Source organism: Octodon degus, unplaced genomic scaffold (genome assembly GCF_000260255.1).
Source record: "Octodon degus isolate 3935 unplaced genomic scaffold, OctDeg1.0 scaffold00021, whole genome shotgun sequence".
NCBI classification, from domain to species: domain Eukaryota; kingdom Metazoa; phylum Chordata; class Mammalia; order Rodentia; family Octodontidae; genus Octodon; species Octodon degus.
The window spans coordinates 1,145,509-1,163,497 of record NW_004524597.1 but is presented as its reverse complement, the minus strand read 5'-3'; the positions used below and the strand labels follow the sequence as shown (position 1 = coordinate 1,163,497).

Here is a 17,989-nt window from a genome sequence, read left to right as displayed (position 1 = left end):
TATTACATTTATTTATTGTGTGTGTGTGTGTGTGGCCAGCTCAGCCCACCAGGGGGCGGGGCTGGCTGGCATGTGGTGCTGGGGATCGAACCGTGGTCCCTGTGCTTCGCCAAGCTTGATTCAGGTAGGTGCTTTAGACCACTGAGCCATCTCTCCAGCCCCCACCTTCTGTTTTTCTTACTGGTGATTTTTTGTCTTTTCAAATTATAGTTTATTTTGACTTAAAGTTCACCTAATGTTTTTTATTCACCTAAATTTTATTCTTCATTTTTCTTTTGGTTTTTAAAAAATACTTTCATTTTTTTTTTTATTGCGTAGAATTTGTGCCTTACACTTTTTCAAAAAGTTTAATTTTAGATTTCCAATAATAGATTTCCTATCCTTTAAAATAGCTATGGTGTGTAACTTATAATTTCTGATCCAAAATTCTACATTTTCATGTTTTAATCATTTGAGCATTTGATCTTAATTTCTTATAGCTTTGCCTCTGTATATTAAATTATTTCTAGTTTTCAAAAGCTACAAAAACAGGCATTTCCATAAGAGTTTCTACTAATTTCGGGAAGAGTCCTTCTCAGTTATGTCAAGCAGTCTACTTTAAAAATATTGGGAATTAAAATATTTTATTTCTTGGCAATTTATTATTCTTTTTTTTCTTTTAATGTATGTAGTATAGGGTCTCACTACACATCTCAGACACATAGTAAACCTCCTGTTTTCAACCTCCCCAGCCCTGGGATTATAGCCATGTGCCACCATGCCAGGTCTTGGTGGCCAGCTTAGTGCACCCCAGGGGCAGGGCTGGCACAGCACATGGGACCAGGGATCAAACTCTGGTCCCTGCGCTTGCCAAAACAGGCACTTAGTCCACTGAGCTATATCACTGGCCCAGCAATTTTATTTTCTTTTTAATATTAAAATAATTTCCAGATAAATTTTTTTTTGAAGTTACTGATATAAAGTTATAAGAAGAAGAATTTTTTTTTTTTGGTTTTGGGAATAGGTATTCAGTTCATTTACTTTTTGTGATTATATGATTAACTTTGAATTAGCACTTCATTCTTGTGTTTCAGCATTTTACATTACAAAGTCCATAAACATTTAATAGTTTATAAATTATCAGATATATTCATGTTTTAATGATTTTCTTTTAGACTCTCAAACCGTTTCATCAACAAATTCCAGCAAGTCACCTAATAATAGAAATGAAGTTACGGTATGTAATAATTATTGTCTCTGAATGTTGTTAGTTTAAAAGTTATTCCTAGGAACTTGGATGTTATTACCTGTTGCTTTTGTCATTTAATGCTTTGCCTAGGTTAGCAGGAAGTGCTAGTTAATGTCAGCAGTGGGCCCACTCCTCAGAAACTCCTGACTCTAGTTTGTTACTCTGTTAGCATAACCAATTTAACCATTGACAAGCAGAAAGCTAATTACAAAAATATTTCATAATCATATTTACCAATTCATTTAGATTTCCTTCATCATAGTCTCAAACTATAAAGTATTTTATAAAAGCTTATCTTTTTATATTAGAGTTCATTAAACCATAAGATACTTAGAAAGTAGTCACTAGCTTCTAAATGTTAACTAGGGCTTTATGTAGCTTGGGTAGTACACTTGCTTACATTTACAAGGTCCTATACTTAGGTCCTATGGTTAGAGAAGGAAAGAAGGAAGGAATTTCTTTTTTTTTAATTTCTTAAAATTATAATGTGTTTTATCTTTTAAAATATTTTCTACTGCCAAAGACATACCTTTTGTTTGTTTGCTTTTTAAACAATAACTTTTTAGGCTCCAGAGAAGAAAGATGATTTTGTTATTGATCTGACAAAAGAAGGCCTGTCCAAGTGCAACACAGGTAATTTTTAATTCTTTTTTAAGTAACTGGGAGTGGTTAAGAATTCAGATATTCTGGTCCCATTTAGGAAATGTATATTAATGCCTATGTGTTATAGATCTGTACTTTCATTATATATGTAAATTCAGGTAACTGCCATCTCTTTGTAGCTATACTGGCCTTCTACTCCTCAGTCTCTGATCTTAGGCAACCATTCATTTGGGCTTTATCATTGTAATTGTGTTTCTTCACAAATGCTATGTAAATGTGATGATGCAGTATATGTCCTTCTGAGATTGCCTTCTGAACATCTTTCTCTTGAGGGTTATCTGTGTTTGTTTTTAGTGGTACTGGGGATAAAACCCAGGGGCTTCACCCTGAGCCACACACACAGCCCTTTTATTTTATTCTATTTTTATTTTTATTTAGTTTGAGACAGGGTCTCACTGAGTTGACCCAGGATAAGCTATAACTTTCAACTTTCCTGCCTCAGTCTCCCAGAATTCTGGGATTATAGGCATGTATCATGCCATTTATCATGTTGTTGTATATTATATATCAGTAGTGTATTTTTTTAACTTTTAAGTAATAGCCCATGGTATGAATGTATCAGTTTTGTTCATATATTATCTTTAGAAAGATAAATCTATCTGGGTGGAGCTCTTTTCTCTGAAGCACACATTTTTCTCCCTTATCATAACTGGTAGTAGCTAGGAGAATATGCAGAAACTAGAATACCAGTATATAAATGTGTTATTTTGTGTACATGATATGAAACTATAGAGAAAGAGAGATACAGTGCCTTTTTTTTTTTCAATCTGATTTGTTTTTAATTAAGTATTATGGTCACATACAAATTTGTGCTCATGTTGTACCTTCCTCACTTTAGTCCTTCTAATGAGCTGACAGGAAGCACCACTACCAGTCACACATACAACAGTAAAAGTTTTAGTCTTATATTTTTGAATAGCTGTTTAAATACTACCGTGAGCAGTAACTCAGTCTGACCTAAAGAAATCAAAAGTCGAACTTGCTGTTATATCATGCTAACCCTTAAAAGGATCTGAATTTACAGAACTATAAAATGTGAGAAATGTTAAATATTCTTTATTTGGTATTATACATACACCACACTAAAATTCCTTTCAATAAGTAAAAAGTAGCACTTTTTAGATATAGGGCATTCTAATTAAATTGGCATAGTCAAGACTAAAAATATAGACATAGCTTTCTTGTCTTCAACCACTCCCTTTAACAGGCTAATAAACACAAACTGAAACAGTGGAGTCTTGGTTTTGAAACAATGAAAGGAGTCTCTTAGTATTTAAATATGTTCACATAACAGTTATATAAATCTAAAACCAACCTTCAGTAGTTTTGAGATGATATTCTCAATCTTTGTGAAAAGTTGAACATTACTAATCAAGTCCAACCAAGTATTTAGAAGGGAAAACAGTGATAGTATTTACTGAACTGGAATTACTATCAAACCTTGAAAAAAAAAATGGTATACATTTAACTACAAGCCAATTTTATTTAAATCAGGACTGTCCAACAAAAATATTCTATCAGCCACTCATGATCTGAATTCTGGTGTAGGAGATTAAATTATGGTACACATACAAAAACCATGAGACATTTCTGTTCTGTAATAAATAAGGCAGTGACTATTACTCATTAGTGGCCTTTTTGAGGTAAGCTATTAAGTCTGCCCTTTCTCCCTTCTTCTTGATGCCAGCAAAGATCATTTTTGTTCCTGGGATGTACTTCTTGGGATTCTCCAAATACTCCATCAATGTATCCTCTCCCCAGGTGATACCTTTGTTCTTGTTGGCATCTGTGTAAGAGAAGCCAGCAGCGTGACCTGTCTTCCGCCCAAAGAGACCATGGAGATTTGGCCCAGTCTTGTGCTTGCCTCCCTTCTCAACAGTATGGCACTGGGCACACTTCTGTACAAAAATTTTCTTGCCTTTCTCAACATCACCCATTTTTAAACCTGCTGCAGCTTCCACGCCGGGTGGTCACCGGTCTTCCCTCGTTACCACAAAGAAGGTTCTAGGGCAGAAGCCTGACGTCCCGCTGTCTCTACAGTGCCTTTTTAATTTAAACAAAAAGAGGTGGCATGCCACTATTTAGGTCTTGGATTCCATTCTAGGTTCTCATTCAAATTTGAGTATAACTCCAAATTCAATAAACTCCAAGCAGGATAAACACCTGTAATCAGTGATAAAGAACAAATGAAGACATGCTATACAATATCAGTAGAACAGAACTATGCAAGCCAGATGATGTTTCAGTGACATCAAGGCTGGGGGATGTCAGCATGGAATTCTGTATCTAACAGATACATCTTTCAGAAGTGGAAGCAAAATTAAGACTTTAGATAAGCCAAATTTATTGCAAACAGATCTTCACTATCAGAAATAAAGGAAGTGGTCCAATAAAAGAAAGTGATGTCAGATGGATAATAGATTTAAAGAATAAAATAACATTTTTATGATACATACATTTTAATGTGTGATAATAGTGCAAACAGTTCCCTGAGAAATGAAAGCACAGCATCATTGTATTAGAATGAGATAACGTCATTAGAAAATAGACTAGGTTAAAGATACACATGACAGTGCCTAGAGTGGAAATAGGACTAATAAAACAATAGTGGGAAGAAAAAAAAAAACCAATAGTGGAGATAAAATGGAGTTCTAGACATATTCAGTCCAAGAGAAGCCACAGAAAAGCAAAAAGTAGACAAAACTAATTATATCAAATTGTTTTGATAAATGCAAATGGTCTGTGTACTCTGTGGAAAAGTGCTGTTAGACTAGAAAACAAAACAAGACTTACCTATCTGTTAACTCTTAAGAGGTGTACTTTAAACATGCAGGTTGGTTAAAAGTAAAAAGAAGACGTTAACCATTAAGAGCATGCAAACAGTAGTCCTAAGAAAGCAGGAATGGCTATGCTATTGTTGGACAAGTAGAGAATAGGGAATATTGCCAGGGATAAAGAAGGTTTTTTTTTTTTTTTTTTTTTTTTTTTTTTTATATATAACAGTAAAACAGTGTATGTACTTCATAGTAGCAGTTTAAAATGCCTGATGCAAAACTTGATAGGACTGAAAAGATAGCTAGAAAAATAGACAGTTACAATTGGAGATCCCCCAAATCCTTCCCAGTGGTTAGTATAAGATGTGGGCAGAGCTGGGCTTAGTCATACAGGTTTGTAGAGTGCTGAAGCAGGAAGACCATGTATTTAAGCCCAATGTACACAATTTAGCAACAAGCAAGACCCTATCTCAAAATTAAAAAGGGCTGGTGATGTAGGCTGGTGCAAAGGTTCTGGACGCAAGCCCCTATACTGACTAGGAAAAGCAAAGGCAAACAAAATCTGTATGACTATTATGGTTTGAGCAATAATAAGCATACCTAATTGAAATTTATGAAATACTCATCCCATCCAGATCTTTCTAAGTGCTTATGGAAAAAAGGATTAGGTATGTGGATCATAAAATAGATTTTATGTATGTATGTATGTATGTATGTATGTATGTATGTATGTATTTATTTTGCAGAACCAGGGATTGAACTCGAGTCCTTGCGCCTGCCAGGCAAGTGCTTATTCTACTGCGCTATCTCCCCGGCCCCAGATTTTTATATATAAGTATGTTCTTTGACAAAAAGAAAGTTAGCAATCTATAATAGGAAGATAGCTGGAAAACCCCTAAATGTTTGGAAATTGTCCACACTTAAGTCTTCTGGAGTTGAAGATTTCTAGGGGAAATAAAAGCATTACATTTCAGAATTGATGGAATGCAGCTAAACAGTGAAGAGGGAGAAATTATTAGCATTAAATATTTTTTTTAAAAAAATAGAAAGCTTAAAATGAATGCTCTAGGCTTTTGCCATAAAAAAAACTAAAAGAAGCTCAAATTAATCCCCAAACAAGTAGAGGATACATCATTGTAGATGAGAGAATGGCAGATAAACACAAGATAACCTCAATGTCCTTACCATGGCAAAATGAATAAAATACTGTAAAACATCCAATAGACTAGCCAAATGAAAAGAACTGAAAATAGAAAGTGTTGGTGGAGTTGGGGAGCAACTTCAGATTTTTACACTCTAAGAATGTAAAATGGTTAAAACTAGTTAAGAAATAGTTTGACAGGGGTGGGAGATAACTCAGTGTGGGCTGGCCCCAGAACCCCGGGCACACTGTGACAACCACTGAATCTGGGCGTGGTGGCACATGCCTGTAATCCCAGTGCTGAGACAGGAAGATCACTATAAGTCTGAACTGCATAGTGAGACCCCTGTACCAGATAGATAGATAGATAGATAGATAGATAGATAGATAGATAGATAGATAGATAAATGTTTTTAAAAAATTGTTTGACAGTTTCTTAAAAATCTCGTGTTGCACACCTATAATCCCAGAACTCTGGGAGTCTGAGACAGGTTTGCAAATTCAAGCCCGTTGTGGGCAACTGTATCTTAGTTATTTTTTTGTTATTGGAACAAAATACCCAACACTTACAAATTCTGGGAGGAAAGGTTTATTTTAGTGCATAGTTTGTAGAGGTTTCAGTCTGTTTGGCTGCCTCCAATTCAGGGAAGCATGCTAGAGGAGAAACAGTCCCTGCCAGGGCAAGCAAAAAGCAGCCAGGAGCAAACCTTCCGTTTCCTTTTTATTCCATTTAGGCTACTGGTGGGTGCCACCCACAACCATGGAGAGCTTTCTTATTATCCATAGTTTGAACTATGCTAAATCAATCATTGAGCTAAATTAGTTATCACATACCCTTAATCAGTATCCACACACCCTAGATCCTACCATATCCAAAAAGCGCCATCTCTCAAAGTGCATGAGACTTTGTGAGGGACATCAAGATACAATCCATAACACCCTGTTTCAAATTTGTACTTTTTTTTTTTAATGAGATGATTTGTAGCATGGTGTAAAAACCTTGGGTTCAATTCCTATAACACCCCCCAATATATTTTATTATTATTATATTTGACTCTTAATTCATGCTTTTATGCACTTAGGCAAGGGAAATTATAACCTACATCCACACAAAGACCTTTATGCAAGTGATTGTAACTCCAGTTGTAATAGCCCAGAACTTGAAACAACCCAACTGTCCATCAAGTGGTGAATAGATAACTATTCACCATATTGTAGATGCTTAAACATTCAGCCAGAAAATGGACAAAAATGTTAATATATAAAGTAATGCATAAATCTCAGAACTATGCTGAGCAAAAGAACACGTACCTAATCTACTTGGGGTCTGGAGGAAGGAATCAAACCTAGGCATGCTAGACAAGCACTCTACAACTGAGCTATCCCCCGGCCTTAAATACAGTCTTTCAAGACAACGCACCACTGGTCTTATGGGAACAGAGGTTAAAAGAAGATGGAAAGGATTCCTAAGAACTTTTGGGAGATAACATTCTGCGTCTTGATTTTAATATAATTTCACAAATGTATGCATTTGTCAAAAGTTAATGAATTACACACTTAAAATAGGTACATTTTATTTTATGTAAATTATATCTCTGAATAGATGCTTTCAAAAGTGCAAACAGCATAAAATGAATGTTTATAGTGTAAATATTGACATCAGTGGATGTGTGCTCACATGTGCATGCACATGCAAGTTTAGGATCAGAAGGTCAGACACCACAGTTACATAAAAACACAATTTTTGCCCGGCAGCTTAATAACCTTAACATAATAAGATCCTGGCTACTATAATTTTATTTTATTTTTATTTTATTTTGGGGGGATTTTCTTTTATTTTAATAATTTTATTGAGAAAGAAGTAGCAATGATATAGTTTGAAAACAGGTTAGTAGTGGTTACAATAAATACATTGCATATTTTTGTCTTTGTAGTTGTTCATAGTACAAGGTGCAGACATGATATCTTGTCTAAACAGTATTAGTTCAAAACTTTCTCCTCAAATAAGAGAAAGTAGCTGTATATTTATGCTATTTTGTGTACACACATATATATTTTTCCCACTACAAAATGGTCCATTTATATCCCCTTTTTGATAGTTTTGTCAGAGATGTGTATTCCATTGCCATTCATATATTGTAGGTGCATGAATTCAGCAGAGTAATTGAATATAGTTCAGTGCTACTATAATTTTAGAACACAAAGCACTGCAGTCACCATTATTCACTTTTGTATAGATCAGGGTAAAAGTGGGAAAGTGTAAAATATTGACATCACTAATGATATAAATATCAATTGGATTGAGGAAAAAGTTCTGATTTTCTCTTACTAACATAAAATCGAGTTCCTCTTGGCCTGTTTTAATCTGTTTACTTCAAAATTCAAAGGAAGTTGTACCTTTTCTAATGTTAATTTGCAGTTCATAGTTTAAGAGATTTAGTTGTAATTAATCAAACCAGTATAAAATTGTTGTACAACTCTTAGAATTGAAACTGTTAAAATCATTACCTTTTCTAAAGAGTGCCCCCCTCTCCAAGCAGCAACTGGAGCTCAGCCTCGCACACTGGGCAGGCACTCACATGCTAGCACCACCCCCAGCTGCACCTGTGGCACGCCTCTGACCTAATAGGTGTTTCAGTAAGTGAAAGTAAAGTAACTAATAAGTGAACTTTAAAGTGCAATGCAGAATTTCGATAATCTTTATAAATGAAAACTACAAATAAAGGCCATTGGGGGAATTCATCAAGTTTATTGTGTAGTTACATCACTAGAAACACAACAGACCTAAAATGATTTTTTGCTGCTTTTAGTTACATGGACTCTGGAGCTCTTAGCTGTCCAACCCTCACACTTGGCAACATGAATCCCCTTTTCTTAAACATCCCCATGTATTCTCTTCCCAGCTGTTATTAAACCATTCTCACCGTTGTCTTCCCCCACCTGGCTTTGTCTTTCTTTTCTTTTCTCCCACAATCTTTTCCCTCCCCTCTCTTTCCATTCCGCTGTTTATACTTAATCCCCTTCTGGTGAACATAGAGTTCCCCACCAGTACAAGATTTCTCTAATCCTAGCCCATAGGATTTTTATTTTTATTATGGATTCCTATGGCTTTGCACACATATTTATTGGTCTTAACAGGGAAGCCTCTGCCTTTGAGTTGCTGATTAGGGACTCCCCTTGCTACGTGAATGTACCTAGTTCCCAGTTGCATAATGATAGGGGGTTTCCCTTAAGGGAATTTTGTTACCTTAAAAGAAAATTTTCTATGTGTATAAGTTTTTAACATAAGTATATCTCCATATTTCGGTTTTGTAATCTTAATTCATATTTAATTTACCAACCAAGATGTAAACTACTTGCAGAGGGGCCGGGGAGATGGCTCATTGGAATAAGCGCTTCCCTGGCAAGTGCAAGGGCCTGAGTTTAATCACCAGTTCCGCAAAAAATAAATAAAATAAAAATAAACTACTTGCCGAAAGGCCATGGAATTGATTGTTGTACACAAACTTCTTCCTTTCTTCCTTTCTTTTTTTTTTCTTTCCTTTCTTTCTTTTACAGTGCTAAGAGTCAAACTCAAGACCCCACCCATACTAGATAAATGTGTTACCACTGAGCTAAAAGCCCCAACCCTACATTTTACTTCTTCACCTTATATTCACAGAAAGTCCAGCATTTACCTTGGAGTCACTTTCCAAACCAGCTTTAAACTCAAAAGAAACAAACGTAGTGGCAGAAGATGCAACCGAGGTACTAACACGAAATGCTCTGTAAGAACATTCATTCCAAATTGAGAGGGAAGTAACTTTTTACTCTTAAAGGAATTTTGGTCTATAGTGCTTTTAAAAATGTATTATTGTTAATCTGTTTATTACACAATTAAAATAATTCATTTACATTTTCCCAAAGCTATAGAAATTAAAATTTAATCAATAAATTGAATGATAAGAGCTCTTACCATTGTTGATGAGGGTAGAGAGAAATGGGTGCTCTCATACACAGACACTTTTGGCATAAATGGGTATATTATTTGGCATGTCGGTTGCTGAAGTGAGCATGAGCACATTTTGGGAGCAGTTTGGAAATGAAGCAAGATATTTATCCAGAATATTCTGGGCTTGTGAAATCATAGAGTATAAAAAAATCTTAACTCTCAAAGAACCTCATATATTCTTGAAATATCCTTTTTTTAAATTTTGATAATAGGATTGAGGAATAGGAAATAGTTATACAACTGCAGTTAACTATGTTGTAATGATCAAGCTCACCAAACCAGTTTCCTAAGCCCTTTTACAAATGTGTTTTTAGGATTTGGATTCCTTTGAGCACCTGCCACCTCTCCCAGAACCATCACCACCACTGCCTGAACTGGTTTGCAAAATTGGAGACACCCTCCCTCCCCAGAAGCCCGAGCTAAAAGTGAAGTGGGTGCTAAGACCTATGGGCATTGCCCTAACCTGGAACATCACCAAGATCGACCCCAGGTGTGCTCCTGTAGAAAGCTACCACCTCTTCCTATGCTATGAGAATGCGAATAGCAAGTTGACTTGGAAGAAAATAGGAAAAGTTAAAGCTTTACCACTCCCAATGGCCTGTACTTTATCAGAATTTTATGCTTCTAATAGATACTATTTTACTGTCCAGTCGAAAGACATATTTGGTCGTTATGGACCATTTTGTGATATAAAATCAGTTCCTGGTTTTTGTGATAACTTGACTTAAAAGTCTTTAGTAATTATATGTTGTGTTTGAAATGTTCTGTTTTTCATATTTGAATTGTTCACAATGTTTACCATTTCACAGAGTCAGATTGTGAACCCCTGGGGATAGTCCTGTGCCTTTTACTGTAATTAACTTGTTTCATCAGTTTCTGACTTGCATGGATTTCCAATGTTTGTGTTCTCAAACATGCTGTCTTCATAGAGTCAGATTGTGAACCCCTTGTATGGGAATAGTCCTGTGCCTTTTTCTGTAATTAACTTGTTTCATCAGTTTCTGACTTGCATCGATTTCCAATGTTTGTGTTCTCAAACATGCTGTTACAGGCCTTATGTTGCTAAGATGTTGACAGATACAGGCTTGTTGAGATACAAGCAGCAACTGTTCGCCCTGTCAACAGTCAGCTTTGGTGACTTGCTGTGGTCAGTATAGCTGTAAGAAAAATTGGCCCATAAAGTCTTCACATTTTGTTGGAATTCTAGGTAGACGGAAGGAAGATCTGTGTGCTCCCCTCTTATTTATTTTCATGTAGTTTAGTTTATGTCAATTTGGGAAAGTAGTCTAAAGTTTTTGCTTAAGACTTTGTGTGCTTATATGTAAAATGTGTTTTGTGTTCTGTGTACACAAAAACAGACACTATCATAAAAACACTGTTGAACCTGCTATTTAAGTTGGAGTTATCTGCATTAGATATTTGCTGATTCTCTAAATGTTGTCTTTTGCAATTGTCTTAGCTGCCATCAGGGACTCAGAACCTAACACTAAAGGGCTGTGATAGACTAGTGCTACAGACTTCTCTCTGGGGGACACCAAGGTAAAGGGCAAGCAACCCAGAAAACTCGCTTGGGAAGTGTGAAGGCCTAAGGGAGATAGATGTTGTGGAGGGGTAATAACTGGAATGTTACAAAAATTAATAAATCACACTGTCTGAAAGCAGGGTGTTCTTTTCTGAGACATAGTAAAAGTTATGAGCTTTAAAAAATGAACAGTAAATGGTTTTCCTAGCATTTTGTGAATGTGTCCATGTCTTCAGTCACAAATAAGCCCGTTATTTTTGCTAGCCTCCCATATCTTGTTGTTTGTTTTTGCAGGACTGGGGACTGAACTGGGAACCTTGTGCTTGCCAGGCAGGTGCTTATGCCGCTGAGCTATATCCATGGCACCCTCCCGTATCTTTATAAAACAAGACTGAAAGAGCCAGATTTCTGAACCACATCCTGTTTTGTTTTTTGTTGTGGGTTTTTGTTTTTGTTTGATTTTTTTGTTTGTTTTTTTTTGAGATAGGGTCTCACTACTCAGTTTGGGCTGCCCTTGTGCTCACTCTTACAGCCCCCAGGCTGATCTTAAACTCATTGCAATCCTCCTGTCTCAACCTCCCAAGTGCTGAGATTACAGGTGTGCACTATTACACTTGGTATTCTGAGGCTCAAACTCTGGACCTTGTGCTTGCCAAGAAGTTGCTTGTGACTCTGAGGTGTCTCCCCAGCCTCACATCCTGTTTCTGGGCTTAGCAGCAAGGGTGCCCCAGGTGAATCGAGAAATTTCACCCCAAAGTGTTCATCCTGGGGTGATGTACACTAGATAGTAATTCACTAAAGGAAGGCCAATGACTCCTTAATCAGATATTCTGGTCCTACAATGGAAACTGCACCCACTTCCAAACCCACCCCCATCCCAGGCCACATGGAAGCTGATAGCTGTGCAAGGTTCAAGCAGTGAGCTTGTACATTCTCAGGGTGAGAGGAGGCTGACAGCAGATTCACGCAGTGTTAATCCTTGCCTTTCAAGGGATAGAGACAAGGTTCTCAACTGCTAGATACCAGTGACACCAGAAAATAGGCCTAAGTGCTCTTCTACTATACAATTGATACAGAGAATTAGCTCTATCCTAGAAAGGCTTCCTGCACTTGCAGTATGGCGGGATGCCTTTATTCTTACGTTAAGCAACAGGACCATACTGACTGATGAGCTAACACTGAGTATGTCGAGAAAAAGCTGTGATTCATGCAGTCTATCAGATTCAGGTTTGGAAAACAGGCTGGACAGTGGGAACTTCACAGTAACCATGAGGTTTCAGACTGGGAGTTTTATGCAGCTCATTTTTAACAAGATATAATGACACAAGAGATGTTTTATGTCATTTTAAAGATAGGGTAATAGGCCCAGGGAGCTTTGAAACCTTCACAAGGCCACAAAGAATAAATTAAACCAAGATTCAAATCCTACTCTGGTTCCTTGCCTTAGAATTGGTCCATATTCTACTGCTTGAGGGACGAATGGACCTAAGAATTCACACAGTTCTTGGCTGCTTTGCTACATGGAAACCTAGAGATTCTAGGAAAACCTTTGACTTCAGTGAGAGGTGTACTTAGCCACTCTCAGACTCAGGGTGGGTGTGGTAGTACTGGTCTGTGTCCCTATACCTAAGGTGTGGCCGTCTTTGGAGGATTTTCGCAGACCTGCAGCTGCTATGTAGCTGTCCTCAGCCTACCCATGTAATAGGTGTTGGCATGTGTGCTCTGTGTTTTCCCCACAGCCCACTATGCCAGTGGAGTGTGGTGTGGACCTAAATCTAGCTTGTCAGGACCAGAGATAGCTCAGAGGCATAAGCACCTACCTGACAAGCACAAGGGCCTGAGTTCCATCTCAAGCTCCAGATGCTGTGCGGTCTTGGGCCCAGATGCCTGGGTGCTCTGTCTGAGCTCCAGACATGGGCACCCACCAAGCAGCCCCAGAACTAGGCATGACGGCACACACCTGTAATCTCAATGCTCAGGAGGTTGAACGAGGAGGATCTCTGCAAGTTTGAGACCAGCCTGGAGGCTACAAAAGTAAGCACAAGGCCAGCCTGAACTGCATAGTGAGACCCTGACTTAGTCAATCCAGCTTGTCCTTACTCATTCACACCAGCCTTCACCCTGCTACCTGGCTGCCCTGTGGTGACTCCAGCCTCACAGGACACCTGGGAGCTGTGCACATGGCCTTCACCAGCTCACATATGACCATGTCTGACCCCACAAGGAATTCCTGGCTCTAATTTCCATGGCTTCCTTGCTGATGGGAAGAGCACCCCATCTCTGGGCATTTAAGCGGGGCAGTAGGTTGCTAGGCTCTCCTGTAGGTAACCTTGAAATTCACCCTGAAAACCATTCCACAGTGGAATGTACTGCCTAGTGGTGTGTAACTACCTGCTTGCCCCTGCTCTCCCTCTTTTTCCCTTTCTCCCTCTTTCTTTATTTACCTGGTTCTACCACTGAGGCTCAGAGCCCTGCTACAGGACCACCTTTTAAGGAAGAACAACACAGTAAATCTTACTACTTTGTCTCAGCAGCCAACAGAAAAGTAAGTTGGACTTGCGCAGTAGCAGAGCAAAGCGTCGTAGTATTTGCTTCAGATTACAGTTCTGCACCCCCTATCACTGTCCCAGCAGTCCCATGCAGGCAGCTTTCCTTTACAGCTACCACCTACAGTTCCTATGGAAGAGAGATTCAACCCCCTTGGCTCTGCCCAGTGGCTTCCATCCCCATATGACCTGTACAAATGTGCCACAATGGCCACCTCTTGGTGACAGCGTGATCCAGCAGGACTTAATTGTTCACTTGCTCCTAACTCATAAAACTCAGTGGAAGCACTTCAGTATCTGGATCCCCATACAGACTTCAGTGTCACTTCTTTTGGACCTTCCAACATCCCTGCTGGGCACCCTCCTCTCACAGACTTGTGAGTAATGAAATGCTTCTGAATTTTACATGCTTCACTGTCTCACTGCCTGACAGATACCCCTGAATCTAATCTCCCAACAAGGGTTCTTCTGGTAGGAAGCCTGAATCAGATCAGATTAGGGCCACCATGCAACCAAAATCGGCATAAACAAGGTTCTTGCAAGAGGGACGCCATGTCAGCTGTCAATTGCTCTGACAGGATACTTTAGATAAACAACTTTAGAAAGAGGAAAGGGTTATCTCAGCTTTTGATTCTGGAGGTCTCAGACCATGGTCTATTGACATTCTTTTGGGGCAAAGGCAGGCAGTACACTGTGTGGGAAGTATTGGCAGAGAAGGCAAGCCAGCACCCATGTGTCCCCTTCAAGGGCACATCCCAATGCCTCGCTTCTACTAGGCCCCACCACCTCCCCATAACCCCACAGCTAGTGACCATGCCTTTAACTCTTGGGCAAAGTTCCACATGAAAATTACACTGCAGATCCTAGTGTAAGAACTTGAAAGCATATAAAACCTGAAGGTATTAATAGAGTAAAATGGAAAGAAACAAGGATTAAGCAACAAAGATGAGAGAGAGGAGAAAAGGAGGAAAATCATGTAAGTATACATATAGGAAGGCTGAGATAATTGTACTAATAGTTCCCATCAGTTTTTTGAAAATAACGTGTAGAATTTTCACCTTGACTAATTGTATGCAGATGTCTGTGATCTGATCAACTACATCAAGAACAGCAATGTGTACTACAAAAACCATGCTTGAGTACCTCTCATCTTGGTCTTCTAAATGTGTATTGTTTCTAATGTCTTATCAGTTATACTCTTTAAGTTTTTTAAAGACAAGAAAAAATGAAGGTTTCTTGAAAACAAGCAGTAGTACTCAATTCATCCAGTTTGCATACCTATCTGTTAATCTGAGCAACAGATTTGATGATAAAAATAGATAATGTAACAACCATTGCTAACCATTCTTATTTAGAAACATGTATTGTTGTATGTTACCTTCTTTCTGTCTTTGTTTCTGCTGTTCATTTTTGCCTTTGTTTTTACTCGTCAAAATAAAATTAAATTTTAAAAAAAAAGTACACTGCAGAGATCCACAATCACGTTCCCTGGTGCTTACCTGGCCAGGCCTACAGTATATAACCACCCTTTGGAGAGATCAAGCCCAAATTAAAAGAAAATTACAATGAAATAGTAATATAAAATACAAAATCAAAGTGAGTCCTTATGGGTAAATGGTCAAAAACAAGAGAGCAAAGGCAAAAATAGAAAGCAGGGACTAAATTAAGGGAATTAGAAATACCCTGTTGTCTAACTGCAAATTTACTAGGGCCATGGAATCACTCAGAGATGGTCATAGAGATGGAAAAATTCCTTTAAAGGCCAGAGAGCTAGCTCAGTGGACTAAGGGCCTGGTTAGGCAAGTGCAGGGACTGGGGTTCGATCCTTGGCACCACACGTGTGCTGCCTCTCCTCACCCCTTGGGCATGCTGAGCCAGCCACCAAGACCAGGCGTGGTGGTGCATGCCTGTAATCACAGCACCGGGGAAGCTAAAAGCAGAAGGATCACTACGAGTCTGCGTAGTGAGACTACACCAAATAATTTTTTTAAAAAAATTAGAAAAATTCCTTTAAAAAATATATGTGAACAGAATCTGTGACAGCAAATGATAAAGCACTGTGACAGCAAATGATAAAGACTAAGAAAAAATCTCTTAACTTGCTCTGTGGAGATGACTACTCTTCATAGTTAGATATATGTCCCTGTAGGCCTTTATCGATACATTCACTTAGGTCAGGTCCTGAAAAATTGTTCCCAAGGCTCCATCCAGCAGTCCATACTTGCACTAACAGCATGGCGTGTGTGCCTCACCCCTGTACTGTTCTTTTACTGTCACTGGGACACATTAAAAAAAAAAAAAAAATCATTTAAAAATCTTATCTGTGTGGTGCAGAGTCTCGTCACACAGCGTGTTCTCTAGTGGTCCTCCTGTCTCAGCACTGGACCACAGGTGTACGCCACCATGCCCAGCTTCAGTGGCTGGTGCGCTGTGCCTGCGGTTCCAGGGTTGGCATGGCATGCGGTACCGGGAATCGAACCCTGGTCCTTGCACTTGCCAGGCAGTTGCCTAGACTGCTGAGCTGTCTCCCCCAGCTGCTGGGGCACATTTTTAAATCTGATGAAATTGTGTATCTCCTCGTAATTACAGTTCACATAGTAATTGTACATATGTATGGAGTACAGTGTAGGAATTCAACAGATGCATATGGTGAGCAATGATCAAATCAGGGGACTTAGCATTTCCCTCTCCTTGAATACTCGTTGGGAACACTTGAATGCTTGTCTTCTAGTTTTCCATCAAAGATATAATTTTTGTAAGCTATATTCATTTTATCATGTTTTAGGACTTCTCCTCCTAACTGTATTTTGCTACTGTTGCCTGACCTTTCAACCTTCCTCCTACCCTTTTCAGCCTCTAGATATGGTATTCTACTCTGTTTTTTATGAAATAGACCTTTTTAGCTTCCATATGTAACTGAGAACGTTTCTAGACTAATCTTACGTCCTACTGTTGATAAATTGGGAGTCACAGGTGAGTAGGAAAAAAGTGTTTGGATTGGAACAAGATTTGGTTTCCAGTTTTCTAGGCATTCATTTAATATATAGCTCTAAGTATGTAGCTTTACCTTTCTGAATATTTCCTCAACTAAAATGAGATTTACTCAGATCCCCAAAGTTAGTTCAGAACCTCAAAAATTCCCAAACACGTGCCAGGCACATGCTTGTAATCCCAGCACTCTGGGAGGAGCACATGTTCAAGCCCAACTTTAGGGTTTTGGTCAGTGGTATAGTATGACCCTGTCTCAAAAAATGAAAGTGGGGCTCTCTGGGTTTGGGCCTCCTCACATCAACATGACTAAGCACACCAAGAAGGTCAGCATTGTCGGTAAGTATGGGATTCACTATGGTGCCTCCCTCCGGAAAATGGTGAAGAAGATTGAAATCAGCCAGCACGCCAAGTACCCCTGCTCCTTCTGTGGCAAGACCAAGATGAAGAGGTGGGCTGTGGGGATCTGGCACTGTGGCTCCTGCATGAAGACCGTGGCTGGTGGCACCTGGACCTACAATACCACTTCTGTGGTCACTATCAAGTCAGCCATCAGAAGACTGAAGGAATTGAAAGACCAGTAGAAGCTCTTAGTATTTAAGACATCCCTAGCCTATAATAAATGGGTTAATTTATGTAAAAAAAAAAAAAAAAGAAAAAGAAAATGGGGCTGAGAATGTAGCTCACTGAAGGTCCAGATTCTAAATATAAATACAAATACATGTATCAACCATTATATAAGAGTTGGAAGGTTCTAAGCATAACTTACGGTCTGCTTCACCATTGGCTTATTTCAGGTCAATATAATGGGTTTCTGTGAATATTATAGCAGTTACAGAAATGTACTAGGACTTCGTTGTGCCACATTCTTTTTTCTTTTTTTTATGTTTATTACTCTTTGTTTCTTTTTGAATCTGCTTCTCTGACAGTGACTTGATCATTTTCCTGCCCTTTTACTAACTTTCCTCAAATGTTAACTTTCAGGTATATTACTTTAAGACATTTCATTATGGAAATTTCCAAACATACAGAAGAGAAAGATTAGTATAATGAAATCTGCTGTGTCTGTCAAATAAAAAACAAATCTGTCCTTGGGTAAGGATAGAATTTGTTCAAAATCTTTTGTTGCTGTAGGG

The 17,989-nt window shown here is 38.4% G+C and overlaps 3 protein-coding genes across 9 annotated transcripts in view; 2 read left to right on the top strand and 1 right to left on the bottom strand.

The window, feature by feature from the left end:
- Atf7ip2 (activating transcription factor 7 interacting protein 2) overlaps nucleotides 1-10,711 on the top strand; it is an 82,066-nt gene extending 71,355 nt beyond the window's left edge. For 6 of the 7 annotated variants that reach the window (XM_023711737.1, XM_023711740.1, XM_023711736.1 and 3 more), the window contains 4 exons: nucleotides 1,155-1,216; nucleotides 1,795-1,861; nucleotides 9,468-9,553; nucleotides 10,112-10,711. In XM_023711737.1, coding sequence (XP_023567505.1) covers nucleotides 1,155-1,216; nucleotides 1,795-1,861; nucleotides 9,468-9,553; nucleotides 10,112-10,525 — 629 coding nt within the window. In that variant the 3' untranslated portion in view covers nucleotides 10,526-10,711. Of the gene's footprint in view, nucleotides 1-1,154; nucleotides 1,217-1,794; nucleotides 1,862-9,467; nucleotides 9,601-10,111 lie in introns of all 7 variants that reach the window. The other variant, XM_023711742.1, reaches the window with a different exon arrangement.
- On the bottom strand, nucleotides 3,511-3,843 carry LOC101584882 (cytochrome c, somatic). Its single transcript, XM_004627764.2, has one exon. It carries the CDS (start codon nucleotides 3,826-3,828, stop codon nucleotides 3,511-3,513), a length of 318 nt encoding a protein of 105 aa, XP_004627821.1. The 5' UTR covers nucleotides 3,829-3,843.
- Nucleotides 10,712-17,158: 6,447 nt separating the features above from the next.
- On the top strand, nucleotides 17,159-17,437 carry LOC105741747 (60S ribosomal protein L37a-like). Its single transcript, XM_012514006.1, has one exon. It carries the CDS (start codon nucleotides 17,159-17,161, stop codon nucleotides 17,435-17,437), a length of 279 nt encoding a protein of 92 aa, XP_012369460.1.
- Nucleotides 17,438-17,989: the final 552 nt, after the last annotated feature.